At 38.6% G+C, this 19,908-nt stretch overlaps 1 protein-coding gene and 1 long non-coding RNA gene across 3 annotated transcripts; both read right to left on the bottom strand.

Annotated features, from left to right (window-relative positions):
- Positions 1–2,214: 2,214 nt before the first annotated feature.
- LOC311503650 lies at positions 2,215–4,781 on the bottom strand. Its single transcript, XR_014699597.1, has 2 exons — positions 3,408–4,781; positions 2,215–2,509 (listed from the first exon to the last, which is right to left on the bottom strand). It is a non-coding gene; the product is annotated as an uncharacterized lncRNA (long non-coding RNA).
- Positions 4,782–14,121: 9,340 nt separating this feature from the next.
- LOC311503648 (uncharacterized protein) lies at positions 14,122–19,878 on the bottom strand. Of its 2 annotated transcripts, XM_084566501.1 has the most exons (4): positions 19,409–19,878; positions 18,272–18,415; positions 16,984–18,025; positions 14,122–15,822 (listed from the first exon to the last, which is right to left on the bottom strand). In XM_084566501.1, exon 4 carries the CDS (start codon positions 15,703–15,705, stop codon positions 14,578–14,580), a length of 1,128 nt encoding a protein of 375 aa, XP_084422627.1. In that variant the 5' UTR covers positions 15,706–15,822; positions 16,984–18,025; positions 18,272–18,415; positions 19,409–19,878; the 3' UTR covers positions 14,122–14,577. The 2 variants fall into 2 exon arrangements, with proteins under 2 accessions (XP_084422627.1, XP_084422626.1); XM_084566500.1 differs by having other exon boundaries at positions 14,122–18,025.
- Positions 19,879–19,908: the final 30 nt, after the last annotated feature.

Raw genomic sequence — 19,908 nt, 5'->3', positions numbered from 1 at the left:
AAAGTTTTATTACACAAACATAATCAGAACACAAAAAAATAATGAGACCAACATGATTCTTACACATACAGCTCTGGAAAAGGTTAAGAGACCACTTCAAAATGATCAGTTCCTCTGTTTTTACTATTTATAGCTATGTGTTTGAGTAAAATGAACACTTTTGTTTCATTCTATAACCTACTGACAAAATCTCTCCTAAACTGGAAATAAAAATATTGTCATTTACAACATGTATTTGCAGAAAATGGCAACAGGTCAAAATGACAAAATAATTCTGGTGTTTTCAGACGCTGTATAACGCAAAGAAAACAGGTTCATATTCATTTTAGAACACAACACTACTTTTCAAACTTAGGAGGAGTTTAGAAATCAACATTGGTGGAATAATCCCAATTTTTAATTGCAGCAGTGGTCTTTTTATTTTTAGCTGTATGTGCAATAAACATATAAAAAAAAAATGAGACCAAAACTGTTAACACCTTGTAAACACCAACACAGTTGAAAAACACTTTGTAGGCGATCACGATCTCCTCTGGCCCCCTCTCCCTCCTATCAATGGCTTCTTCACCTGGAGTGGAGATCCTCACTCTGTCATGTGAAGCTGGATAAACATTTGAAGTATATTACTTAACAATTCTTAAACACATCTTGGGAAATTGTACACTGTTTTACCATCTAATTCACCTACGTACATACTACATACATCACATGAATGTTAAGTCATGAAACAGACATATATTGCTTTTTGGTTATATTTACATAGGCCAAAAAGTCCCAGATAATGATAAAATAAAAACATTACATGATTTTAAATAGAAGAAGCATTGTTGATTAACAAAGCAGACAATTAGGCATTGCATTGGGAGTCAAATTTTTATGTTCACAATCCACTGAATATTAACATTTTAACAGCTAATCAATAGATTAGGCTACTATTGTTTTTTTATTTTATTTTTGTTTTTTAATGAAGATAAATTAACATTTTCAAATTATCTTGGGGAAAAAAAATGCATTTTCTGGACACCTCCATGTCAGCTGGTCTGTATAAGTGCTTCACTGATTTATGTCTGGATTTCTAAACTCCAATAGTCCAAAAATATCAGAATATTAGACAGAAAGCACACTGAAGAGCCCTGTTTATGTTAGCCGAGTGAGCAGCTAGCTTGAAATCCACTCGACAGTTAAACACATAACGCACGGTCGGTCAATGCCACTTTTTAAAACACAGAAAGTTGCATATGAACCTATAGTGATATGAACACATATAAACCGTCTCTAATGTTTTATGTCAACGAACTTACCGAAAAAACTGTTCGGTACCTGCCGTGCTTGCTTCTCTGCAGTAGTGTTCAGCTGCCAGGTTTGAAGTAGAAGGTCCCGCCCTTTTAGCCTCTGATTGGCTAGAAGGGCTCTCACCCGATTGGTTGTATAATTTAATTTTTTCATCTAGTTGGTTTGTGGTCGAGGTGCAACCTAGACCTACATTTATTTTTTTCATCAAGTTGGTTTGTGGTCGAAGCGCGACCTAGACCTATTTTAAACTCGTTTCACGCTAGAGGTCGCCCCTTAGACCTGCCGTCAACCCCTAGGTAGATGAAATGTTTGCAGGGTCCCGACATCTAATAAACGTTGAAACGACGTCTAAACGTACACGTCGCCAGGAGGTCTAAAAGTAATGCTGAAATGCAAATTGAAACGACGTCGCGTCGCAACCTCGACGTCTTTTTAACGGTCGTAAACAACGTCTCCACAACGTCACGTTGTAACACCGATGTCTTCTAAACGCGCATTATTCACCTTCTAAAAATGATCCAGTGTAAATATTCTGATATATTTTTACAGCTGTATGTGTCGAGTTTTAGATGTCGTTTCTGCAGTGAAGTGGAGTTAAAAAGAGGTTGACAAATGCAGGTAGAGAAGATGCTGACGTTGCGATCTGACGTCTTTTCAACCTTCATTTCAGCATTACTTTTAAAGCCCCTGGCTGCGTCTAGGTCTCGACGTCGTTTTAACGTTTGTTCAACGTCGAAATGTTATCTGTTCAAACTGACTGATTAACTGTAAAAACAATTAGTGTTTACATATAGATAAAACATTTAATGAATAATAAATGATATTAAAAATATTTTTTGCTATAATTAACACATTTATATAAATACAATGTATTAACAGAACCTACCTTTGGGGGAAATTATAAGTTTGACAACACCAAAGTGCAATTTCTTAAAAGTTTTATTACACAAACATAATCAGAACACTTTTGAAAAACTAAAAAAATAATAAAATAATGAGACCAACATGATTCTTACACATACAGCTCTGGAAAAAGTTAATCCCAATTTAATCGCAGTAGTGGTCTCTTTATTTTTAGCTGCATGTGCAATAAACATAAAAACACCAACACAGTTGAAAAACACTTTGTAGGCGATCACGATCTCCTCTGGCCCCCTCTCCCTCCTATCAATGGCTCCTTCACCTGGAGTGGAGATCCTCACTCTGTCATGTGAAGCTGGAAAAACATTTGAAGTATATTACTTAACAATTCTTAAACACATCTTGGGAAATTGTACACTGTTTTACCATCTAATTCACCTACGTACATACTACTGTTGGGCCTGGTACTAAGGCACACAGTATTGGGGTTTGGCTATCATGAATAATTAATAATTATCAAAAATAATTATTTATTATTAAATAATTGGATCTGAATTACTAGATCACCTCGGGGCACCACCCTTCTAGGAAGGGAAAAGATAGCCAATTAATCAAAACAGTCTCATAAATTATACTAAATTGTCAATATAGATTTCTGATTAATAATTAACTTAATAACTATAACCAAAATTACCACGTTAACAACTAGTTAAAGTTGAAGGAATTTGGAGTTCTTGGCAGTGTAGAGGTTGGCAATATTCACTCTTGTGCAACATTAAACAGACAGGTATGTTGAAAAGACATTTATTAACAAGAATAAAATTAAACATACAAGCTAACTACAGTGTACTCAATACTACGTGTGTGTGTATGTCAAAATGGCCGCTGGTTGTGGGTGTGCCAAGATGGCCGCCGGTTGTGGGCGTTCCAAGATGGCCGCCGGTTGTGGGTGTGTCAAGATGGCCGCTGGGCCTTGAGGTCTTGAACACAAAGGAAACAATGGCAGCTGAGTGGGGACACTCAGACCATGTGCTGGCCAGTAGATATGTGGAATGTGATAAGGGTTTTATGAGGTGCCAGGTTAGAGGAAGAGTGGTTAGTTAAGCATGCAAGACCCTGAGTCTATGTGTTGCATAATCTAAACTAACATCAAACCACTATACTATAAACAACTCAATAAACACAAATATCACATTCAATCGAAGAGTAAGTTCTATGCTTTGCTTAGCTTAACTAGGCCCAGGTCATACTACCAGATTTGGTGGAAAAGTCAATTTCTGGTGTGTTGCTCCTTTAGCTGGCAGTTCCTGATGGAAGGCCAAACTGGGAAAAGTTGTAGTCCTTGCTGTGTTTTCCTGATGGCAGACGTTGGAGGGAAACTGGCCGCTCCTTGAAGTCCTTTGAAGTGGCTTGTTAGCAGCTCGGTGCTAACTAGCCGTGTGGCTCCTGTTGTTTGGGAGTTTAGCCTCCAAACCTTCTGTTTGTTGGCTAAAAGACCTGGTGTAGCTTCCTCAGCAGGATCTCGCTTCGCTGCTGTAAGGAGAACAGGCCTGGCACCCAGCTGCAGCCAAGCAGCTGGGGGGTCTCCACGTGGAGGTGTGGAGTTGTAGAGGGTAGGAGGATAAGAGAGTAAGAGAGACAGAACAAAGGCCAAACAGCGCATTTTATATGACCTGATGACCTCAGAGGTCACATGCCACTGTCAGCCAGTGAACTGCTGAGTCTGTTTTCACACCTAGAGGATTGTGGGATACTGGGGTTTTTCCAGGGCTCCTTTGTTCCCAAGACAAAAGCAGCCATGTGGTTACCTGATTATGCACCACCAGGTTCAGATCCCAACACTACATACATCACATGAATGTTAAGTCATCAAACATTCATATATTGCTAAGAAGACACAAAGGGGCTGAGGGCGCTCAGGAGACTTCAAAAAGTTTGTAGCTTAGGTGCTCTTCTGCGATGGGTGAAGTAATAATCCAAAAAAAAGAAATTACAGAGTGCCTCTGTAATTTCGTTTTTTTTGGATTATTCATATATTGCTTTTTGGTTATATTTACATAGGCCAAAAAGTCCCAGATAATGATAAAATAAAAACATTACATGATTTTAAATAGAAGAAGCATTGTTGATTAACAAAGCAGACAATTAGGCATTGCATTGGGAGTCAAATTTTTATGTTCACAATCCGTTGAATGTTAACATTTTAACAGCTAATCAATAGATTAGGCTACCATTGTTTTTTATGAAGATAAATTAACATTTTCAAATTATCTTGGGGAAAAAAATGCATTTTCTGGACACCTCCATGTCAGCTCGTCTGTATAAGTGCTTCACTGATTTATGTCTGGATTTCTAAACTCCAATAGTCCAAAAATATCAGAATATTAGACAGAAAGCACACTGAAGAGCCCTGTTTATGTTAGCCGAGTGAGCAGCTAGCTTGAAATCCACTCGACAGTTAAACACATAACGCACGGTCGGTCAATGCCACTTTTTAAAACACAGAAAGTTGCATATGAACCTACAGTCTATGATATGAACACATATAAACCGTCTCTAATGTTTTGTCAACGAACTTACCGAAAACACTGTTCGGTACGTGCCGTACTTGCTTCTCTGCAGTCGTCTTCCGCTGCCAGGTTTGAAGTAGAAGGTCCCGCCCTTTTCGCCTCTGATTGGCTAGAAGGGCTCTCACCCGATTGGTTGTATACATTTATTTTTTTCATCGAGTTGGTTTGTGGTCGAGGCGCAACCAGAGCCCGTCTACGGAGAGCCGTGGCACTTCCCATTAGCCCCATTGTATCGATCTTGATTGCAGTTCCATTAGAATTCCACTGGAGGCGCTCGCGGGCGAGTGCAGACTGAATGGCACTCTATGGAGCTAGACGGCTAAATGTATCTCTTTCTCCTGCTTGTCGTTGAATCAACGTAGATTTTATTGTTGATTCCGCAAGTTCAATATAGATTATAGCCCAAAAGTCGAATGAATGAGTACTTATGTCTTTTCAATTTCTTACAGGCTGGGCCGTTGTTGGCCGGAACACGCTAGCATTCTGCTAATGAATGCTGATTGGTTAGTGACGGACTTGCGACTGATTACGACCAGAGACCTCGTTTGATGGCACCTGAAGCTTTTTTTTTTTTTTTTTTTTTTCATTTTAACCTTTTATTTAGTCTTTTCTTATTATTACAATACGTCTGAAAAAATAAAGAATGACATCCTCAAATTGTACAATATAAATCTTGTAGTACTATACCTCAGAGTCACACCTCCAGCAGACCAACTATAAAGCTGAAAAGACATACCATTCACATGACAAGGGAGAACCAACTAGAAAAACAGCACACAAAAAAAAACAAAAAAAACAACAACAGAAATAAACTAAAACAAAATAAATAACATAAAACAAACCAAATAACAGGGACTTAGCTCAACTGAAGTATTAATATCAGTTTATGCAGTTTTTTAGCCTGGGCATTCTCTACCTTTATAAGACAGCTTTGGAGCAGCAAGAGTTCATTTTTAAGTGCAGACCATGTGGGGGAGGACTTAGCAAATCGACATTTATGTATATAATATTTTGCTGCTATAATTAGATTATTAACTAAATATTCATCCTTTTTATTTTTGAGGATTACACCCATCTGGATGTTTAGATATGAAAAGAAATCTATGTTTATAGATCTGGAGGACAACAGGTCGTGAAGAGATTTCCATAAATTCTGAACCAATTGACATTCATAAAACAGGTGTTCTGTTGTTTCACCATTAAAATTACAGAAATGGCAATTGTCTACCTCAAAATTGAATCTTTTCTTTACAAATTCGTTAGAGGGATATATATTATTTATTGTTTTAAAATGTACTTCCTTAAGTTTAGGGGGAATTGGATATTTTAAGAATTTTGTTCTAATTGAAAATATTTCAGATTTGTTATAACCAAGAAAGAAGGGAGTGCTTCTTCTTCTACCCGGGCACAAAATATTAACAAGAGTTTGCTTAAGGAATCTATTATTACATTTTGTATCTACCAGGTCCACATAATCAATTTTAATTTTGTGTAATCTTGGTGATGCGATGTTCAAAAATTTTTTCTGTATTGCTTGAATAAGGGCCTTTGGAATGTTCTGTGTTACTTTGTTGTAATCTACAATTGAGCAGTTAATATTATATTTAGAGTTAAATTCCTCCAATTCAAGAATATTACCATTTTCATCCAATATATGAACAACTGACCAATTTGTTTTTCCCACCAGTCTTTCAGAAACATAGATTTCCTTCTACACAATATAACTATGTTGTTCCATAATGGAACATTGTGGGGACTGAAGTTATGTTTGAATATCAGTTTCCACTGTAACAGAACCTGCTGATGAAAGGATGAGAGTTTTATAGGCAATTTAGATATTTCAAAGTCGCATGCTAACAAGAATTCAATACCTCTCATACCTCATATACTATCAAATATATATGTTGGTAAGGAGAACCATATCTCTTCGCCGTTCCTCAAAAACGATTGGAGCCATTTAATTTTCAATATCCCATTCATAATTTCAAAGTCGATTGCCTTTATGCCACCTTCCTCATAATTTTTCAACAGATCTCCTTTTCTAATGTAGTGATGTTTATTTTTCCAAATAAAATTAAAATTGATTCTATTAATTTCTTTGATTATCTTTGGAGAAATAGCAAGAGAGTAGGATGGATAGATTAATCTAGAAATAGATTCAATCTTGGTTAACATCGTTCTTCCAAATAATGTTAAATCTCTTTGTAGCCAAATGTTTAATGTTTTTCCGCATTTATCAATATTGTCTTGGATATTCTTTTTTTCACTAATATCTGATGATTTGGTAATCCAAATACCTAGATATCTAACATCATTTCTGATTGGTATATTATATAGTGAGGATTCAGAGCAGTTATGAATGCTCATCAGTTCACATTTACTCAGATTCAGATATAGGCCTGATGCTTGTGAAAACCGCTCTATTACTTTTATAGCCACTGGTATTTGGTCCTTATTTTGTAAAAAGAGTGTTGTATCGTCAGCAAGCTGACTTATGAGTAACTTGTGGTTGTTTATATCTAAACCTTTAATATTCAAATTTTTTACCGCAATTGCTAGTAATTCAGTCACTGCAATGAATAAAAGAGGAGAAATGCTACAGCCCTGTCTTATTCCTCGTTCAACCTTAAATCTAGGACATGTACCTTCTGAGAGGGAAACACAGCTATTAATATCTGTATGTAACATAGTGATCATATCAAGAAACCTATTCCCAAAGCCAAAGTGTCTCAGTGTGTTAACAATAAATAAGTGTTCCACTGAATCAAATGCTTTATGGAAATCCAAAAATAAGATAAAACCATCTTCCTTAATTAAATAATTATAGTCAATAAGATCCAGAACCAGGCGGATGTTATTATGGATGGATCTTCCTTTAAGAAAACCAGATTGTGTTGAGCTGATTAATTTAGATATACCCGTCTTAAGTCTTGCTGCCAAAACTGTTGTTAGAATCTTGTAGTCTGTATTCAACAGTGTAATAGGTCTTAAGTTGCTTAATATTTTCTTATCTTTTCCAGGTTTTGGAATCAATTTTATTATTCCTTGTTTCATAGTTTCCATTAGTTCTTTTTGATTAATACATTCAATTATAGCCTGAAACAATAGGTGTTTTAAATCTTCCCAAAAGTATTTATAGAAGTTAGTTGTTATACCGTCTGGTCCTGGCGAACGATCGGATGCCATTTTTTTTATAGCACAGTCAAATTCTCCAATTCTTAGCTCCTCATCACAAACATCTTTAAAGTTTTCATCAATAACAGGAATCAAGTTATTAATTTTATCAAAAAAAGATGAGGCATCTTGTTCTGAGTAGGAAGATCTATAAAGGTTCCTATAAAAATTGAAAACTTCTTTTTCAATGCGTTTGGGTTCTGTACATTCCTCTCCATCAACTGTTAGACTACAAATCGAATTATATTCTTGTCTGCGTTTTTCTAATTTGCAGAAGAATGCAGTATTCTTTTCTCCTTCTTCAATCCACCGGGCCCTGGATCTAATAAATGCACCTTTAGCTTAATCTATATACATTCCATCCAATTTGGATTGCAAATGATTTATTTTTTCTTTGTCCTCTTCACTCCAATCTGATTTACTATAAAGTGTCATGAGTTCTTTAACCACTGTTGCTTCTTGAGCTCTCTTTTCTTTATTCACTTTTTTACCAAATGTTATTGAATACTTTCTAATACTAAATTTTAGAAATTCCCATTTTAGTATAGACGTGTCTAGTGTATTGTCATTTTTAATATCAAAAATAATTTTTTTAATGGAATGACAAAACTCTGAGTTTTTTAGCAACTGGGAGTTGAATTTCCAATAATCTTTTGGTTTGTTATTTCTATTACTGTTTCTAAGTTTCAGGTTAATAATGCAATGATCACTTAAAGGACAGTTAGCAATTTCTGTTTCTGTGACATGATCTGATATTGAGTTTGATATCAGCCAATAATCAATTCGCGATTTGTTTTGACCGTTAGGTTTATGCCAGGTAAACTGTTTCACCCCACTATGTAAAATTCTCCAGATGTCTATCAATTTGTTATTATTAGCAAAAGTTTCTAAAATTGGGTTTCTATGTTCAATCAGTAACCTGGAAGGCCATCTATCCATCCACTCATCAGGAGTTAAATTGAAATCACCTCCAACAATAATATGATCTGTAGGGAAGTTTGCATTTAGTTCTGTGATAACTTCGGATATCTGATGGAACAGATTTCTATTTTTGTGATTGTTGTTATAACCATATACGTTAATCAGAATAATAAGAATAGTGTCAATTTCCAAAACACAGGCTACCCAGTGTCCCTCCTTATCTGCTTTTTCACTCAGAATCTTACCAGGGCATCTGTTGAAACATATGGCAACTCCAGCCGACCGATTTGTCCCATGACTGAATAGAATTTTATCTCCCCATTGTTGTGACCAAAACTTAACATCAGATATATCAGAGTGAGTCTCTTGAAAATCTAGACACTATAATGGTGGAGCCTTGACAGATCACAGGTCACATCGTTCAGGTGTGTGTCAAACACAGAATGACAGAAGTTGGGTAGGGAACTAAGGTAGAACATGCAGCTCTGCTTCCATAGGTTGCTGTCTCCTGTTTATTGAAGAATGACAACTGGGGCACCCAGTGGTGTGCAGACATCTCCTGGAAACTGGCCGATCATGTTGGAACCACCACACAGTTTGACTCTGAAAAACACATAAGAAAAAACACACAAAAAAGACATCTCATATGATTACAACATTTTTCAAGAAATCACTTTTTTTCCAGGTGGAAATTTAAATTATGATGAAAACATTATCAGTAAATGAAGCAGACTATAGCAGAAACGGATCTAAACAACTGCTCCATATCCCAAAATGTTTATACCTGAAAAAGACAGAGCCAGGATCACCAAAGGAGGCACAGTGTGAGGTGGCTGCAGGGGGCGTGGAATGAGGTGCTACAGTCCGCAGCCGAACATTATCGTGTGTGTGTGTGATGATCGTGACCAATTATCGATTTAGCTGTTTATGCTGCTGCAGGAGAAGGAAGACAGGCTGACTGACAGAGAGGAGAAGTGGTGAAACGCTGTTAATCACCACAATATATATATATATTTTTTTTCGGTGAGAGCCCAAACCAGACTCTGGCAGGACACCTATGCTTCTGCAGCCTATGGAGACTATGCTTCACTTTATGTTGTTGGTAAATAATGTTGTAAAAGTAGTAGGCTAAAGTTAAATTATTGCACTAATTCAAGGGTAAGAGTTTTAAGAGACACTTTTACTTTTATATCTCATTAGATAGTTCATTAGTTTTTTCCAAGAACTACAACTGATAAATGTAGGTTATATATTTCAGTGAATAACCACTTGTTCTTAGAATTTGTTCAAGATAACTTTCTTTGCTAGGTGCAGGTGAAAGCAGGTGAAACTGGGTCCTCACTTCGTCTCCTCCCCCCGCACTCTCAGCAGCACTGCCTCTCCCCAGGGCTGTGTGCTGAGTCCACTACTCCCTCTACACATCCGACTGCAGCCCCGCCCACCCAGGTAACATCACTGTCAAATCTGCTGATGACACAACGGTAGTGGGGATGATCATGGGGGGAAATGAGGCGGCCTACAGAGATGAGGTCCTGAAACTGGAGGAGTGGTGTGCATCAAACAACTTGGCACTAAATATCACCAAGACTAAGGAACTCATCCTGGACTTCAGGCGGAACAGAGCCGCCCCCGCCCCCCTGTACATCGACGGTGAATGTGTAGAGCATGTGGAGTCCTTCAAATTCCTCAGCGTTCATATCTCTGCACTGGCCACTGCACCATCAGACATAAACTACCTCCATCGCTCAATACTCATTCAGTCGCTCTTTGGACTCAAGTCTGTACCCAAATATTCTGTCTGTCGGTCTATGTTTTTTACTGTGTATTTATATATTTTTAGTGTATAGTCTTTTATATTGTGCTAATTATGTGTGGACTTTTATGGAGCTGCTTGTTAAATCTCATTGTACTGTGTATAATGACAATAAAGGCTTTCTGAACTTCTTCTAATTCCAACAAGCTTTTATTGGGCAATGTCTTCTTTCTTGCAGTGCCAGAATCTCACCTCTTTTTAACCTCAGACTGTCACAATGATGTATCAGATCCCACACTGCCTTATTCTTTCAGTTTTAACCTGAATATACAAGACATTTTTGATTTTCCCAATGATCAACGCATACCGAACTGAACCGAAAACTGTAACCACAAAACCGTGAACTGAACCGTGGATTTTGTGAACCGTTCCACCCCTAGTTATTATTAATACATGAAAAATCAAAATTGCTGGTTCCACTGCACTTCATGTCAATATAAACAATCTCGACATTTCAACACCACACATTTTCCTAACAGTCAATGCCAGTTTGAAATAACCTCTGATGAAGCAAATGAGGGTGCAGTACTTGCTCCGTCCATTCTAAAGTCTTCATCATCTCAGGATCTACTTCATGTCTGGAGCCGTCAATGAAACAGCGGAAGATTAATCAACTTAAGTCTCACTATCATTGTATCTTTTTGCGGAAGGACCCCCTCGAAAATGAGATGATTCATCTCACGGGGCTATCCTGAATAAATAAATAAATTTTCAAGGTAAGAATACCAACTCCTCATGTATATTACCATGTCTACGACTTAAGCATGATAATTTCGATAAACATCACATATTTCTAAAATTAGGCTTAAAATATTCAGTCTGCATAACCATCACCTTACATCAATACTGATGCAACTGGACACACCTATTCGCCTTATTCACCTCGAACGTTCCACCGAGCCTGAGGGGTACACTTACCACTTCCGGGAGTTCTCCCAACGCGATTTCCGGATTTCGCTCAGTGCAATGGCGCCTCACTGCTGTGTTCCCCAATGCACTTCATCACACAGAAAAAAATCTAACCGAGGACAAACGTTTCACCGTTTCCCCAAAGATAAGGGACTACGTCGACAATGGATAATAAACATCAGAAGGGATCCTGGTCGTAATTTTAAGGTAAGTTTTATATGTCTGGTGCTGTGAGGCTGAGCCGCCTGCTAGCCAACTAGCTTGTATCGCTAGAAGCTAGCTAGGCTAGAACTAGCAAGTTTTAGTAGATAGATTAAGGCAGAGAGCCAGGTTGTTGAAATATACAGCCTAGTCCAAAATTAGTAGTATGTTATTAAAATCTACCACCACAGATTCACTAATATAAGCATATTCTGAGTGACCTTGTTTGTATTAGCTTCTAGTCACAAGCTAACCTAGGGAACACATCACATCAGTTTTCCTAGCTAGGAGGAGGATGTACAGGAGTCAGATTGAGTCTGATCAATAAAATTATACATGTAAAAATGTTTATATGATTACATTTTATTTGCTGATGTAGATAAACACATACACTAAAGTGTGCTCGGAGCATTTCCTCCCAGACTGCCTTGTGAAAAGCAAGACTGGCATCACCAAGTTGAGACAGGGAGCTGTGCCAACTGTGTTTGCATGGAGTTCTGTCAGACCAGAGAGGAGGAGTGTTGTTAGAACTGCAAGGTAGTATTTAGATGAATTAAGTCTCTAGTTTGGTTGCATTTATTAACTGTGTAGTGACAGGATTTCTCTGTTGATTTCTCTGTTTTCCAGTAATGTTTCCACGGATCTCGATGATCGACATGGTGTGAATGTGTTGAGGTATGTAAAAGATGTAATTGTTTACATGAATTGAGCATGAGTATCATTGTAAAACACCTAATGTGTCCATCAATATGTTTCTCTTATACTTCCAGTGAAGAGACACCCCCTCCGCACCCAGACCATGAATATGCTGCACTGCCTCCCTCACTTCAAGATCAACTTGAGGAAGCCCGCAAGACCATCGGTGATCAAGAACTTTTAATTTTAGAGCTTCAACAAAAACAGTTTTTGATTTCAAATTTTCAAGGTGACGATAAACAGATTTCATTTTATACAGGGTTCCCAGATTATGATACATTTAAAGCTGTGTTTATGGCCCTGCAACCTACTGCAGAAAATATGGTGGGATGGAGTCAGGCTCAGCGACTTAAACATACAAGTGAGGAGGTACTTCGTCAAGGCTTTAGCGCCTCTAAATTGTCCACTATGGACCAGTTTTTTCTTTTTCTTTGTAGGTTGAGGCAGGGATTTCCTGAGCAGGATCTTGCAACCCGTTTCCATGTTTCACAGTCAACAGTAAGCAGGATCTGTGTGACCTGGGTCAATTTTTTGTATTTTATGTTGGGATCACTTCCAATTTGGCCTTCAAGGAAAACTGTGGACGAACTTATGCCAGACTGTTTTAAATGCACGTTCCCGGCTACTAGAGTTATATTGGATTGCACAGAAATTCATGTACAGAAACCTAGCTCCAAGGTCCTTAACTCTGCGATTTATTCACACTACAAAGGTAACACCACATTTAAGGGCCTAATAGGCATTGCCCCCTCAGGTGAAGTGACTTTTGTCAGTGATTTATATACAGGTTCAATATCTGACAAAGAAATTACCAAAAAATCAGGTATCCTTTCTGTTCTCGAAGAAGGAGATATGGTAATGGCCGATAAAGGCTTTCTCATCGAGGACCTTCTCTCTGAAAGACAGGTCTCCCTTGTAATCCCTCCTTTTTTAGGCCCAAGTGGACACTTCACTGCAGACGAAGTTCGAAAGACTCAAGCGATAGCAAGACTGCGAATTCATGTAGAGCGCGCTATTAGGCGGATTAAAGAGTACCATATTTTTGATAAAGTCTTACCCATGACACTGGTGGGATCCGTTAACCAACTGTGGGCCGTCTGTGCCCTTTTGACTAATTTTCAAGGTCCTCTCTTTTAAAATTGTAATGTTAATGTAAATATCTACCAATGTTAGGTAAATCTCTACAACTGAAATCTTAATATCCACAAATGTATTCAAACCTTGAATAGAAAGTGTTCATCTTTATGAATCTATACAAATCCTTTACCATCATTATTGTTCTTCTTTATGAATCTATACAAATCCTTAACCATCATTATTGTTCTTCTTTATGAATCTATACAAATCCTTAACCATCATTATTGTTCTTCTTTATGAATCTATACAAATCCTTAACCATCATTATTGTTCTTCTTTATGAATCTATACAAATCCTTTACCATCATTATTGTTCTTCTTTATGAATCTATACAAATCCTTAACCATCATTATTGTTCATCTTTATGAATCTATACAAATCCTTTACCATCATTATTGTTCTTCTTTATGAATCTATACAAATCCTTAACCATCATTATTGTTCTTCTTTATGAATCTATACAAATCCTTAACCATCATTATTGTTCTTCTTTATGAATCTATACAAATCCTTAACCATCATTATTCTTCTTCTTTATGAATCTATACAATATGTGAACTTGTATTGTTACCATAGCACCTTATCATAGTCAGTGTATCACAGGATCAGTCCCTGTCAGACCTTATAATCACTTCTCATGCTCTTTACTTTTACATACCTGTGAGTGATTTGATTGTTTTACGTGTATGTGTGTGTATGTATAAGCTACTGGATGTCTATCTATCTAAAGAATAAAGTACAATTGTATTACACATGGATGATGTCCTTCATAACTTTATAATTTAATATACCGGAACCAGAACAGGTCGGAACATCAGAAAACATTAAAAAAAAAACACTGATAGGCACACTGGTCTAGGTTTGTAAAGGTAACTTTGTACATAGAAGTATGGAAAAGGAACCGGAACAGGTCGGAACATTAGAAATTACATTAGGAACAAACCATTTAAAAAACATTAACAAAAGAGAACTATATACATAAACAGATTATCAGTGATGTATTACATGATTTTGTTACACAAAGAAGGCAGAAAGTGAGAGAAAAAGAATGTGTCCAATTTACATTTCATGTTCTCCCACTCCTTTGGTTGGAAGTGCACCCGCTCCAAGTGATGGTCATCACTGCACTTCACAAAAAAGTCACACCATTTCAAACCAGTGATGCCCATCTGCCCCATCACTTGAAAATAGTACTCGTGTGTGGTCTTCAGGCTAAGGCTACCATCAGCCTTGCAACGCAAGTATTTGCAATCCTTCACGCTGCCTTTGTTGGGACACTTGATCTCCAGGAGGCCGTGCATTGGTGAGGCACTGGGGTCAATCACTTTTCGGTCAGGTGAGGCACCTAGGTGTGGGGCATGGTGGTTGATGACGAACCCACAGGGGAAGATCTCATTGCCAGTGAGGTCTTGATATTCGGCCGCAGCAACAGGCTCCAGTTCCAAACCTCTCTTCATCACCTTAGTCTGCACTATTTTCTTTTTCAAATCGGCAGCTAATGCGTTGTAGTCTGCCACCCTTGAACAAATCCTCTTGAAGGAAGAGGAGGTAAGACGATTGGCTCGAACTTTATGCCAGGTCTTGCTATTGCTCTGTTCCCTTGTCTCTATCTCCAGCTGTACTGCAACAGCCTGAGTGACCACCAGGCCACCATAGTAGCACGACTCGGTGTCATCCAGGACAGTGTAAAATGAGCATGGCTGTGATGGTAAGGGAAACAGGGGATCATCATTAGCCCTGGAAGACTGTGTTGCGTGGTAGGTAAGCACAGATCCCTTTGGAAGGTCTCCAAAGTCGGTAGAGACAAGAGCAGCAGGCTGTTTTCTGTTCTCCTCCAGCAGCTTGAACATCTGACTCCTGCTTTCTATTTGACTCAGGTTTCGGTGTAGGCTCTCTGCAAAGGCATTTGATGGAAGCGGGAGTGGCACAGGACAGTACAGGTTTGACATCACCCCTTCAGACGAGCGTTGCCTCTTTGGCGGAGGTGCGTTGGTCACCGGTGGTTTTAGCTTTGACACACTCACAGAGCTCACCGTTCTTGCACTGACACCCAGGGCCCTCGATGGAACGTGCCAGGCTTGAGGCAGTGACGTCTTGCTCGTTGTTGGGGGGACAGATGTGTAGCCCATCTTGGCAAAGTGAGCGAGAGTGTAGAGCAGCCCGATGAGATGGTTGCACTGTCCCAAGCCAGCTTTGCAGTTGCACTGTGTCTCCCTTATAAATGGCTGCTCAAGTGACAGCTCCACCTGAAAAGATAATCAAACTTTAGACACTTGACACTTCAGAGTTGCTATTAACAAATATATGGCATAAATATATATATATAACGTAAACTGAGTGTGCAGTGAATCAGGTACATCTGGCATTTAATTGATCGGTCATGAAAATATTACAGCTACATGCTGGTATTGGTAGGTTGTTTACAGCTGTGATACTTGCGAACACAACTTGAAAGATACCTAATATCTTGGACACTCATTGTACAAAAAAGTCAGGGTTGTGGAAAAGCTCATATGTGACCCTGCAAGGCGAAACCAGTCGCTTTGCGCACGGTGCTATTTTGAGAAAATTCACGATAAACAAACGTATGGGTGAAAATGTTGAATTTCACGTTTTCGCATAATTCGACAGTATACAGAGCACAATAACTTAATTTTGTAAATTTTACCAAAGCGACTGGTTTCGCCTTGCAGGGTCACATATTAAGATTGAACAGTATGGATTCCATATTATGTCAATTTTAAACAGACAAGTGATTTGTAAGCTAATTACATTTTGAAGAACCTTCCTCAACCCTGGATACACTGCTCCAAGAACTGAGCAACTCTTATCTTAACATGAATGTTAAAACTTACCTTATCACTTACCTGATAGTTATACTGTCATTACACTATCATTGTCAACAAGCAATAGCAACATGCACCTAGCCCTGTCTGGCTTTGCTCATTTGAAACAAGATAATATTTGAGTAGATATCAATGAAGCTTATGTGATATTACATCAACTACAGATAACATGTTAATGAGATAAAATCAACATGTTATTTTCAATCAGACAGGGAAAGGTGCATTGTTGATATAAACTCATAATGAACATTTAGCAAGCTGGTTTAACTGTGGCACTGCTCTGCGAACTGAGCAGTTTGTCCACTTAGCACTATGATACCTGTATGTTGTAAGGTGCCTCATTTTTCCGCACCGAGGGAAAACACCTAGCCCTCACAAATATGTGTGATGGGCTCCTATTAACTGTCGATTAAATACATGTTAAGTGTTAAATAAAATCTGACATAGTACACAGTCAACAACTCCATATCACTGCTAAGCTTACTACCCCTAGCTGCTATAGTAACGTTACAAGCTAGCAGAAATTAGCGTAAATTAGCGTAAATTAGCGTCCATTCATACCTTCAATGTCGTGGATAAAACCTTCGATCCAGTTACTGTATCCCTTAATTAACACTGCCCGGGGGATGTTGCAGTCGGTACTGGCCCACTGCTCCACATTTTGTATGGTTAATTCGGGCAGACAGGAAAGATTGGTGGTCCACACTGGAGTTTCCATTGCTGGTGCAGCTGAATCTCTGAAGATCGTATGCGTCAGAGTCAAACTTCCGGGTTTGTGTACCCCTCAACGGCGTTCGAGTTTTCAAAATGGCCGCCAGGTGAATAAGGCGAATAGCTGGATTTAATTTGACTGGGTCAGCTATCATAACGGTTGTCATGGTGGCAGGCACGAGCGAATTTTTACCACCGTTTCCAGGGCAACGCCAAACTCCTCTACTCTCAGCTCCGCTTTACTCGTCTGCTCGATTTAAACGTCTCCTCGATATCGTTAATATCAATATTTGTAAATATTTTTTGGACTTTCTCATCTGTAAATATATAATTATTAAGTATAATCAGTTCGTTTTATTGTACTTTTGTAGACGTCAGGTAAGTGAATTCGCTTTTACCCAATTGTGTCACTTAAGTGTCAGTATTAACGCTAACGTTTCCTTGGATTAACGGCTGACGTTAACAAAGTAACATGTTAAGTTCAGATGATGTTATAGTTACAACATACCGTAATTTTGTTAGACTCAGACAAAGTGCCACTAAAACAATTAAAAAGCAACTAAACTACCGTTAATGTTACCATCAGCAAAAATATATTTCTGCCGGTGAACGATTATGGGAAAGTGTTAACAACACGACCAAGCCAACGTTAACACAACAAGAGTTAACCGTTACCGTGAAAACTACGTATGAAACGTTAGGTTACATGTGTCATAATAAGATTAAGTGAATGTTAAGGTAAAGTAGTTATGCTAACGGTTATTTAAATTGACCAACTGACACCATCTCACACGTTTACGTTAATTATATTCGTTTAACTTGACTCCGTCGCCCACAGAAACGTTACCGTTACTCGTCTTGCGTCGAAAGCTTGCCAGTCCTAGCCATAGCCCTACAGACGAAAAAAAAACACATTTAGTCATAATGGTCCACAAAGCAACTAAATGCCACAGCCTGAGATGGCTAAGTTAACGTACACAACTTAGCAAACTTTAGCTGAGTTTGCAGACTGAGTTTTCGCGACCGCGCATTCCCATACAAAACGCTTGTGTGAGATTAACTGAACACACACACACACACGTACACACAAAAGCATGCTAAATTAATAATCTATGCATTATTATTTGGGCCAACTTGCCTGTAAGAGTGAATATGTCAACGGTCGTCCCCGTCACAGCCACAGCCTGCAAGACCTGCAGGCTTCCTCCTCTTCCTCTTCTTCTGTTGATTTTGAATGGCGGCTGGCATCCAGCTTACAGGTGCACTTCCGCTACCTATCGGACTGGAGTGTGGTACATTCAATTAGCACATAGATATATGCAATTAGCAGTAAAATAAAAAAATAAATAATAATAATAATAATAATAATAATAATAATAATAATTAGTTGTAATAAGGGTTTAGTTGTAATAAACAACTAAACCCTGTCTATTAATCCTGTTTCCCTCAGGTACTTTCTTACACACCTAACATTTCCCGATTGTTGCAGGTTTCCTATAGTAAAACTCACTTTTTCCATTTGCAGGGCTGCTTTCAGTTCTCTCCCCTCTCTCTCATACTCCTTACACTCCATCATAACATGCTGTACTGACTCATGTCGGTCACAGGTTCTACATCTGCCCGTAGGATGTTTCCCTATTATGTGTAGTGTGCCATGGGCTCTATGCACAGCTCCACTACTTCCTGAACTTAATGCTCTGACTGTTGTGACTACTCAGACACACCTGGACTAATCAATTTGTCCAATGCTGCTCCTTTATTTCCTGTAAAACAGGAAATAAAGGAGCAGCATTAAGTTGAGGAAGTAGTGGAGCTGTGCATAGAACCCATTACGACCTGTGCGCTAGCCTAAGGCGGGTGATGATGCAGGCTTCCTCTAATTACTGCTCAGTGTAAACCCATTTAATTCCAATTTTTTCCCAGACAGGAAAAATTCAAATCATGTGCCATTAGCAAATAATCAAATACCAAATACCATCAATGTACTGCAAATATATTGGCCACACATTCCTGGTAGATGTGTGTATTAAGTGTAATGGACTGCATTTTATATTTAACGCTATTCATTGGGGCTGCATTATTTCATGGGCTAATACGGACACACACTTTGGATCTTAATTACCCAATGCATACCATTAACCTGTGCACTGAGTTTTGCTGTGTGTTGCCCCCCATCAGTTCCAGTATGCTAATGTTTTTTCCCTTTTACTTTCAGGTGCGTTAAAGTGTGTTGGCACTTTCCTGTAGAGGCCAGGTAAAGTGCAAAATAATTTACCTTTGTTCACGTGCCCCTTATCTAGGCACAGATGAGCAGGCAGGCCTCTGAGTAGAACATTTTATTTGTTGTGCTGCTTGTGAGAGAGCATGGCCAATACCAGTAACATACCATCATATTGGACTCTGCGGCGTAAAGCTAAGGAGAGAGTCAACAGAAATTTGGCGTTAGTCAGTTCAGATAACAGAACATCGCCTTCATTGGCTGAGGCAGTCTCCTCAAGTGTTGCTGAGTACAGCGAGGACATATTTATGGAATGCCAAACACCTGAGGTTGAAGAGCTGAGATGTGAAGACTTGGATCCAATGAGTGATGTCTTCTTTGATGCCTGCGAGTCACTTGTCTCAGATGACGATTTGGAAACCTCTGACGACGAAGACTGTGACCAGCTGCGAAGGAGTCTGGCAAATTGGGCAGGAGAGCACCAAATTCCCCATGCGGCTTTAAATGATCTGCTGAAATTGCTCACACCACATCACAGTTCTCTTCCAAGGGACTCC

This window comes from Chelon labrosus, assembly GCF_963514085.1.
Source record: "Chelon labrosus genome assembly, chromosome: 18".
In the NCBI taxonomy this organism is placed as follows: domain Eukaryota; kingdom Metazoa; phylum Chordata; class Actinopteri; order Mugiliformes; family Mugilidae; genus Chelon; species Chelon labrosus.
Note: the sequence above shows the minus strand (reverse complement) of the source record. Positions and strands in the feature narration are given on the sequence as shown.

Coding starts and splice junctions, on each gene's coding strand:
- LOC311503648 (XM_084566500.1), bottom strand. CDS start 15,705: ATGGGCTACACATCTGTCCCCCCAACAACGAGCAAGACGTCACTGCCT.